The sequence below is a fragment of the Microcaecilia unicolor genome, chromosome 2, assembly GCF_901765095.1.
Source record: "Microcaecilia unicolor chromosome 2, aMicUni1.1, whole genome shotgun sequence".
Lineage (NCBI taxonomy): Eukaryota > Metazoa > Chordata > Amphibia > Gymnophiona > Siphonopidae > Microcaecilia > Microcaecilia unicolor.
The window spans coordinates 576,907,612-576,918,190 of NC_044032.1; the positions used below are offsets into that span (position 1 = coordinate 576,907,612).

The following is a 10,579-nucleotide window of genomic DNA, read 5'->3' on the forward strand; positions in this document are numbered from 1 at the left end:
AAGTGCAGTTAGGCACCTAACTTCTGTTTACCCCTGTTGGGTGTTTAATTTCCATTTGAGCACCTAAAGTTAGGCTCCTAATTAGTGCCAAACTTGTGGCACACTATATAGAATTAGAGGGGTTAATGTTTTAACAATGCATGTAATTTGCTGGTAAAAGATGGAGACATATATCTCTTTAAAATTTAGTGACACCGAAGCTGATGTTAAAAATGAAGGCAAACAAGGGTAATGCTTACATTTCCATATTTCCATTTTTAAAATACCATTTATAAGATCTCCAATAAGCACCTTGATGAAGCTGGAAAATGATCCTGCCACACCCCTGACGTGTTCTTTTGAAAGTCTGTTTCCCTGTAGTCCTCCTCTGTAAGCTATTCATCTTAATAATAATCACTTTGGCAAGGTTCCTTTAAACGAAACAGTATACAGTATTCATGACCAATAAAAACATATTTTCTCAGCTTTCAAAGGGTTAATGTCAAAGCTTATATCCTGTGCCTCAGAAGAACAAGGTTATCATAGCACCATCAACCACAAAACATAGCAGCTGCTACAGATTCGCAGATAGCAGTTTCAGACGTGCTGTATTCTGAAACAATGCTGGCTAACAGAATTAAGATGCAATTCTGTGCACTTTTTCTTTCCCTTCTTGGATGTGTTTTATCCTGTGTCACTACCTATGTGCCCCTGTGGAAGAACCTTAACTTGGACTTAAATGAATTGGAGATCTGGACCATGGGACTCTGGCAAGTTTGTGTGGTCCAAGAAGAAGGAGGTATGGAGTGCAAGGATTATGACTCCTTCCTGGCTCTTCCTTCAGAGCTCAGGATTTCCAGGGTTCTGATGTTTCTAGCCAACGGATTTGGGGTTCTTGGCCTCTTGTTCTCAATCCTCGGTTTGGACTGCTTGAAGATTGGAGCAAGGAAAGAGGAGCTGAAGAAACGGCTGCTGTTTGCTGGAGGGGTATTTTCCTGGCTGTCTGGACTTACAACTCTAATCCCAGTTTCTTGGATTGCATACAGTACAGTGGAAGAATTTTGGGATGACTCTATTCCTGAAATTGTCCCCAGGTGGGAGTTTGGGGAAGCAATGTTTATGGGATGGTTCGGAGGATTCTTTCTTCTGCTTGGAGGTTCACTGCTGATCTGTGCAGCCTGTTGTACTGATGCCCAGCAGACATTGCCAGTGCATTATGTACCCCCAAAGCTTCACAATCAATATCTACACTACAAACCCAAATATCCGGACCTGAAAATCTAAGACACCAACTGGACTATGCTCTAATTTTGCAGTGCACAAGAGAAAGAATTCATTATGTCATACTTACACATATAGTTCAAATTCCTCTGCCATCATTGCTATACTATATGGAAACATTCTTCCTGTAAAGCTGGTAAATTGCTTTTGTATCACTCTACTGAACCTTACATCACTCCATCCTTAGTCAATAATATTTATCTCTGTAACAGTGTTTTTCTTTAAATGCTGTAATTTTATAGATCATGCAGTAATAACTAATACATTTGATTATGAAATAGAAGGATCTGTTCATAATATGGTAATGCACAAAACATTCTACATTCTTGTTCAGAAAAGTGTTATGACAACCATTGTAACTATGGATTAGAGCTACTACATGTGATCATAAAGAAACTAATACATATTCACTGCTGTACAATAATACATTTTATTCAGTAACTAGATATCAAATGCATTTTCATCTCTCAAATATACTGTATGTGGATGAACGTTGTACATTTCAGGCTTTTTTTATTGTCAGAGAAAAACTTCTAAAACATAAAGATTTGATTTTTTTAAATCTTCCCTGTTCAGACCTTTGGTAAAATTATTTTTGCTAAGGAAGCATAAGGATGATACTGTATAGGTAGGACAGGGTGTGAGATCACAATAGTAGCTAGCAAATATATTTTTTCTACTGACCTAAATATAACACTCATCCGGCTCTTTCTTGAGATGGATGGATTTTAAAATATCATTTGTTTGCATATGGGAGTTTTAATTTAATTTAATTGTATTGCCAAACAATGGAATATTTCTTTTAAATAAATATTACTGAGAAATTGCTGTTACAAGTTATCTTTCTGCATGTGTATAATGTTAATATGAATATTGATAGCTTCGGGACACAGAAAGGTATTTGCCAGGGTCCCTGAGCAAGTTCTATTAACATAAAAGGGGCCCATTTACTAAGCTGCATTAAGCAGCTAATGTTGTGTTTACTGCAAGGTAGACAGTAGGGCAGACCTGTGCTTCTGTCTCCTGCACTAAAAAGCCAGATACTATAGTAAAATCCCCGCATTAGCTGCTTATTGTGAAAGTAGACGTGATCTCAGCATGACCTGGACTAGCAGAGGTGTGGTCGGCTGTTTTACCTGTAGTGTAGCTGCAGCAAGGTGAAGTGCCATGGTGGCACAGTTCCCAGCACTTCCGATTCCCTCCTCAACATCTCCAATTCCTCCTTCAGCTGCAATAAAGCCCCCATTCCCTTTCCCAACATTACCCCTGACCTCCAATCCCTTCCCCAGCATCACCTCTGTCCACTGAGCCCTTCCCTAATATCATTTGGCACCCAATCAGATCCCAAACATCCACACCATGACCCGATCCTGTCCACAACATCATGCCCCATCCCAACATTAGAAGGTGCCCCTCCAGGCCCCTTCCTTCCCTCCACCCCTAATATCCTCTCCCTGGACTTACCCAGGAGTGTTGTCAATAGTTCAGTAGGTCCCAGGTGGCAGCAGTCATTCTGTGCTACCACCTGGGTCAATGCCATCTCCAAAATGGTGCCTATGAGCTCTAGTGGAACTGAGTAACTTGACTGCTGTGCCTAAGATCTGCAACAGAACAAACAGTCCTGATGGAGTAGACAAAGGGGCCCCTTTACTAAGCCGTGTAGGCACCTACGCGCGCCCAACGCGTACCAATTTGGAACTACCGTCCAGCTACCACGTGGTCTAGGCGGTAATTTCATTTTTTACGTCCGCCCACTACAAACGCTGGAAAATGTCCAACACACAGCACTAACCGGGCGGTAATCGGCATTGTATGAATGCTGACGATTACTGCCCAGTTAACACGTGAGAACTTTGAGTGGTGGTGGTAAGGTCTCAGGCCCAAAATGGACGCACTCCAATTTTCAATTTGCCACACGTCCATTTTCGGCCAAAAAAAGGCATTTTTTGCAGGTGCACTGAAAAATGAACCTGCGTGTGTCCAATACACATGTCTACACCACCGCAGGCAACATTTCGGTGCACCTTAGTAAAAGGACCCCAAAGTGTTATTGCATATGGCCTATTTTAACTGCTAAACATAGCCAGTTTGGTGCTGAATACCTGCACCTAACCGGCTTTATCATGCAATATAGCTGTTTGGCAGCTAGTCACTAACTGCAAATATTCACAGTTAGGCACTAAAACACTATTTAACCAGCCAGATGTCATTCCTGGCTAGTTAAATAATTTTCAATATTTGGCTCTATGTTTGGGCTAGTCACTCAAATCACGCTAGTCCCTAATGGAGACCCAATTATTATCATTGGTTTCCTTCAATCATGAGCATAGAAAGAAAGCTCCCTAAGATATTTATATATATATATATATATATATATATATATATATATATATATATATATACACACACACACACACAGATAGATAGATAGATAGATAGATAGATAGATAGATAGATAGATAGATAGATAGATAGATAGATAGATAAGGAAAAGCTTAAGAGCTTGGAAAAGAGATGGCTGAGGGGGATGTGATACAGCTCTACAAAATTCTGAGTGGTGTAGAATGGATAAATGTGAATCAATTATTCTTTCAAAAAATACAAAGTCTAGGGGACACTCAACGAGGAGGAAATATTTTTTTCACTTAACAAATAGTTAAGCTTTGGAACTCGTTAATGCATTTAGGTTTTAAAAAATTTCCTGGAGGAAAAGTCCATAGTCTGCTATTAAGATAGAAATGGAGAAAGCCACAGCTACTATTTGGGATTCTACCAGGTACTTATGACCTGGATTGGCCACTTCTGGAAGCAGGCTACTCGACTAGAAGGATCATTGTCTGCCCCAATACAGCTATTCTTATATTCTTAATAGATGAATGAAACCCTGTAAGAATGTTTGTTTATATATTTGTTACGTTTGTATCCCACATTTTCCCACCTATTTGCAGGCTCAATGTGGCTTACATGGCTCCGGAAAGATGATTACAAATACAAGGTGATAGTATGGTTAGAATGGGACTAGTGTGGTTCACCCACACTAAGGGTTCTAAGGTCTCAGCTTGTAAATTTCCTGCCTGTCTGAGGTCATGTAAAGCTGGAAAAACAGTATTATGCTAAGGGCTCAGTTTGTCAGTGACTACCTGCTTAAGTTGAAAGAAAAGCTGTAACATCCATGTATTAAAGGAAGCAAAGGTTGCCCCGTTTATATCATTCCTGAACACATGATGTATAAATACTTTTTGAAGTGCTTCTGGCAAGTGGAAGAGTGGCCTAGTGGTTAGGGTGGTGGACTTTGGTCCTGAGGAACTGAGTTCAATTCTCACTTCAAGCATAGGCAGCGCCTTGTGACTCTGGGCAAGTCACTTAATCCTCCATTGCCCCCTGTAAGCTGCATTGAGCCTGCCATGAGTGGGGAAAGTGCAGGGTACAAAAAAAAAGTGTCCCACGAGTTCTAGCTAAAAAAAAGGGTCTATTGAAAAAGGGAGATGGCCCTACATTGCCACAACTGTATATGCTATAGGTGACCATATACATAAATTATATACCTGTATTTTCAGGAGGAATCTGTAACTGGGGAAATAAGGTCCCCCTTAAATTATCCTTGCAAATAATAGAATGGGACTTTCTTTGGTTTTGGCCATACTGCTTCCTATATATTAAGGGGACTGCAGAGGCCAGATGATAAAGTGCTCCCTGTCCTTTATGGGGGTGCAAAAGCCAGATGATTAGCTTGCACCCAAACTTGTATCATGATATTTTGATAAGGCTGACAACTCTGAAATTCTATTATCTTGTCTTTTTTCTTTTCAGCAGAATCTCTGGAACTTTCCATCCCAGAACTGTTGTGGCTCTGTGAAAAGATGTGTCTCCAAAGTTTTGGCAGAGAGTTCTTAGCCATTTCAGCAAATGTATTTTCTTTTGTTTTCTTACAGCAGTCAGCACTTCCTAATCTCCCATTTTCATTCACGTAAGTTAACATGAGTTGTCTTCAGCCTGTAGAACTGCATGCCTGGAATCTTGTTGCATGTATTAGACACAGTAGATAACATCAAAGAACCAAATTAACTACAAGAATAGGAAATGATCTAAGAAAATTTGAGAACTGTTGAATATTTGGCAGTAAGACTCAATGCTAAAAGTGCAGATCCATGCATATGTGATTCAGAAATTTGAAGGAGCAGTATAGTAGAGGTGGTGAGAAGTTGATGAGCACTGACCAGGAAAGAGATATCAGGGTAATCATGTCTAGTGATCTCAAGGTGGCAAAACAGTAGGATATGGTGACAGCCAAAGAGAAGGGATGCTGGGGAATATATGGAGAGGCAGGATAAAATTAATGATAGTGTCTCCATACAGGTCATTGGTGAGACTTTAGAATATTGTGTTCAGTTCTTAAAGCTTAAAGTATATCATTAGTCTAGAGGTGATCCAGAAAGAGCAACCAACACGGTGTGGAGTCTGAACCAAAAGTCTTAGTAACGTAGTAAATGACAGCATAGAAAGACCATCAAGTCTTCTCAGGAAGGTTATTGGAGTTGTATCTGCTGTACACTGCAAGTTTCTTTCCCCCATGCTTGTGTTATTGGAGTTGTACTTGCCTTGCCATGCCATGCCATGCAAGTTACATTACTTTCCCCTTGATTTCTGAGAAGTGTAAAAGTCATTGTATAGCTGAAATACAATAGGCTTGCTTCACCCCCAGGAAAGTAAAATCCCTCAGGCAAATAAAACATTAAATATCTCTATAGAAATGTGACAAAAGAGCAACATATGTAAAGCTGGGTATATAAATGCTATAATATGGGATCTAGAGGCTGTGTTGGAAGAGGTTGACTTGGATTTAATGACAGCCATGGAGACATGGTTTATTGTGATTTTCAATTTTGTTGTAAACCATTCTGAGTTGTTTAGGTTTATTTATTTATTTGGATTTTGCTCATACTTTTTTCAGTAGTAGCTCAAGGTGAGTTACATTCAGGTACACTAGGTAGGTTGCAGATATTAAATAAAATCTGTTTTTCCCTTTTCCTCACTGTGTTTTGATGGACACCTCTTACCATTTTGGTCACTTTCCATAGACTGACTCTAATCTCTATAAGGACACTTCTATAACTGGGCACTGCATTTACATTCAACTTGTGCACACTACCACCCCAAAGTCTCTCTCCTCCTATCATATAAAGTCACTTTGGGCTTTTGTACCCCAAATGAATCACTCAACATTTCTTTGAATTAAAGACTAACTGCTAAGCATATGACCTCTAGTTTTTGTACATCACTTTTCATTTTGCCTACTCCCTCTGGTGTGTCTACTCTGTTGTAGATCTTCATGTTGTCCACAGAAAGACTCTACCGTGATATCACTCATGAAGATGTTGAATAAAATCAGCCCCAGGACCAAGCCTTGAGGCACTCCACTGCTCACCTTTCTTTCTTCCTTCCAAATAAATGCCACTACCACTACTCTCTCTCATCTGTTAGTCAACCAGTTTTTATCCAGTTAACCACCCTGGGATCCTTCCTCAGGCTGGTCAGTTTGTTTATGAGCCTCCTGTGAGGAACTGTATCAAAAGCTTTGCTGAAATCCAATTACACCACATCCAGAGCATGTCCTTTATCTAGTTTTCTGGTTACCCAGTCTAAGAAATCAATCAGATTTGCTTAGCATGATCTGCCTCTGGTAAAACCATGGCACTCTGGATATTGAAATCCACTTGACTGCAAAAAATATACTATCCTTTCCTTCAGAAGAGTTTCCATTACTTTTCCTACCACTGAGCTGAGGGTTAGCAACATGTAGTTTTCCACCTCTTCTTTGTTACAACGTTTATGAAGAGGGACCACATTTGCCTCTTCACAAAAGTAACAAAGAAGAGGTAGGAAACTACAGGCCAGAAAGTATAGGATTTCAATATCCAGAGTACCATGGTTTTACCAGAGGCAGATGATGCTAAGTAAATCTGATTGCTCTGGATGTGGTGTACTTGGATTTCAGCAAAGCCTTTGATACAGTTCCTCACAGAATACTCACAAAATGATCAGCCTGGGGATGAGTCCCAGGGTGGTCAACTGGATAAAAAACTGGTTAACTACCAGATGGCAGAGGAAGCTCCGAGTGGGTAGACTCAGAATCACTGACAGGAAATAATTTACATGGAAAGAGTGAAAGATAAAATGGTAATAGAGTTCAAAAAGTTATGGAACATACAGGATCTTTATTTGTAAAAATTGAAGGGATAGCACAAGCATGATCTATTGACATAGGTCATGGGAGTAGTCCAGGGGTAACCTGGATAGAGTAGTGGTTATGACCCTCACCAACAGACTTTCAAAGAGGCTTTGAACTAGCCTGCAGACAATGACCATGGTTAAAATTCATACTTAAGTAAGCATTGGGAAGCCAGATGATTTCGACAATGGTTTTCACTAGTTTTGGTAGCTGTGTGACTTATTGGAAAATTTAGTAATAAAACACAGAAAGGGATATGAGCATTGAATGTAGTATTTGTTTTTGTAAAAATCACAGAAGATGGCAAGACCTGAAGCCTACCAGTGGAAATGAAGGGGGCTAGTACTATTACGGATGGCAGTGGTGTTGAAAGTCTAGGTAAAAGACATGGGGTGGGGATGGGGGAAGAGGTGTAGACAGCTGGTTTGAGTTGAGTATTGGAATTTATATGCTCACCTATCCAAAATGGAGGAATTGCCACTGGGCAGACTGGTGGGTGTTCCTGCAGACATTTACTATGTTGCTACCAACCACAGAAAGACCCATTTTACCTTCCAATTTCTTTGGATATCACTCGCAAAGAGATTGAACAGAAAGTGTTGGGGGCTGTCAGAATGCATGGCAAAGTAGATAAAATGAAACAATAGAAGTCATAAAGGAAATGCTGGCAACCACACAGCTAGATCGGTCTGGCAATCCTTGATGCAATAATAGAATTAATTAGCAGTAGGTTCTGTCTAGCGGACTCCAAGAACAGTAATAATAATAAGTTCTAGCAGAAACGCAGGCACTCACAGAGCTGGGTCTGTCTGGCAGGCTATGAGGAGGATGATCTAAGAGGTCAAATGTTCAGGTAACAGTTACACTAATATTGTTAGCAATTTACCTTATTACAAAGCTTTCCAGTTAGGCATGAAAAGATAGTATGCGGTGTGTGACCCAAATGGGGGTTTTGTATGCTCATCTGCATCAAATGGTAAAGCACACATAAGAACGACATAACCAGTCTTGGGTATCTTACAAGTGATCCTGCTGGTAGCTAGGCTACATCCTTACCTCTCTGTTCTTTCCTCTAGTAATGCCTCTGCTAAATTCCTGCTTTCCATTTAGGGTTGTGCATCCAGAAAGTTTTTGTTTTGTGCTATTTCCCATGTTGTTTCCAGGTATGTCTGTTTTGTTTGTTTTTACATATGTTGTCATGAGAGCAATGCCATTAAGAGTGCGCTTTCAGAAGACTGCACACTCTTTCCCGATATTGTGTAAATGGGTGATGGCTTGTGCACGTGTACATTATTGGGAAAATGCACACACCCTTTGCAAACAGTGCACAGGCTTTGGCAAGAGTGACTGCTGTTGATGGCACCTGAAAAAACACAAAATTTAGCATTTTTTTTCTGCTCATTATGTCATTTCAAACAAATGCACATCCCTACACCCTACAGTATTTCCACAGTCACTACAAATTTCTAGGAAAAACAACAATTTGAAAATCCATCAAACAATTATTGATGATTTCTGAGGTTTGCTTCCCAGCCTGCTGTACTTTTATTCTGCAGAGGAACCTCAGTTAAACCCCAAATTCAATGAACATGGGAAAGTTGGATTTGTTTTTACAACAGTCTCACTCACACTTGGTAATAAGAAGGGGGCCTGGGTGTTGGCTTTAGTACTGATCTAGAACAAAGGTGAAGATGGCAAGGCTTTAAAAGGCTTATTAATGGAGGTGCTAAAGGCCATCAGATTTTGGGCATGCTTGGATAGATATGGGAGGCAGTAGTAGGAAAAAGTTGAAAGGTCAGATAAAAGACACGGGAAGGGCAGTACTGGTGTTGGGTTTCATGAGGGGATCTATATGTGCATCTATCCAAAGTGAACAAATCTCAACAGGGTAAACTGGATGGGCCATTTTAGTCTGTATATTTATTTATTTATTTAGATTTTGCTCACACCTTTTTCAGTAGTAGCTCAAGGTGAGTTACATTCAGGTACATTGGATATTTCTCTGTCCCAGGAGGGCTCACAATCTAGGTTTGTACCTGAGGCAATGGAGGGTTAAGTGACTTGCCCAAGATCACAAGGAGCAGCAGTGGGATTTGAACCGGCCACCTCTGGATTGCAAGACCGGTGCTCTAACCACTATATATATGCTATCATTAATTATGTTACTATGTGTGGATAGTAAAGGCAGGGCAGACAGGATGGACCAGTTCTGTTGCCATTTGCTCTCTTACTGTAATCTAGGTTAAGAAAATACCTTAAGGGAAAAAACTTGGATAATGCATCATAAAGAAGACTGGACAATAACAGTTTGCATGAACACTGTAGCATCTGAAAAGCTAATTGTTAAAAAAAAATCCTGCAGTAGAAATAACCATGGAACGTAATGGAAATTGGATGTATAAAGTGTCCATTGTACAAACTGTTTTCCAAAGAGCACTCAAAGAAAGAGAGGGACATTTTTGATATTTCTAAATCCGATTTTGGACACTGCAAAAAACATCCAAAAATACGGTAGTGAACATAGTCATTTTCAAACCAGAAAAACATCCCAACTTTTGTTTCAAAAATGGCCATTTGCTAGACATTTTTGGGCTCAGTGCATCTATCTTTCAGGACCATTTTCTTTAAAAAAAAAAAAACCCAAACAAACAAAAACCACAAACAGCAGTGTGGAAAACACATAAAAACAAACCATTGGGATGCATTGGGGGGGGGGGGGGGCACAGCATTCTTAAGAAAATAAGAATAGCCATACTGGGTCACACCAGTGGTACATCTAGCCTAGTATCCTGCTTCCAGCGGTGGCCAATCGAGGTCACAAGTACATGGCAGAAGCCCAATTAGTAACACCATTCCATGCTACCAATCACAGGGCAAGCAGTGGCTTCCCTATGTCTGAATAACAAACTATGGACTTTTCCTCCAGGAACTTGTCCAAACATTTTTTAAACCCAGATATGTTAACCACCATTACCACATTCTCCAACAACAAGTTTCAGAGCTTAACTATTCTTTGAATAGACTTACCACGCAGACATACCAGCAGAGCAGTGGGGCACCCTAGGAGGCACTGCAATGGACTTCATATAA

The 10,579-nt window shown here is 40.1% G+C and overlaps 1 protein-coding gene across 1 annotated transcript; it reads left to right on the top strand.

Annotated features, from left to right (window-relative positions):
- The first annotated feature begins 454 nt into the window (after positions 1-454).
- LOC115462662 (putative claudin-24) lies at positions 455-2,075 on the top strand. Its single transcript, XM_030192660.1, has one exon. It carries the CDS (start codon positions 601-603, stop codon positions 1,261-1,263), a length of 663 nt encoding a protein of 220 aa, XP_030048520.1. The 5' UTR covers positions 455-600; the 3' UTR covers positions 1,264-2,075.
- The last annotated feature ends 8,504 nt before the right edge of the window (positions 2,076-10,579 follow it).

Excerpts from the sequence above, each read along its gene's own strand:
- LOC115462662 (XM_030192660.1), top strand. The coding sequence starts at position 601 with ATGCTGGCTAACAGAATTAAGATGCAATTCTGTGCACTTTTTCTTTCC.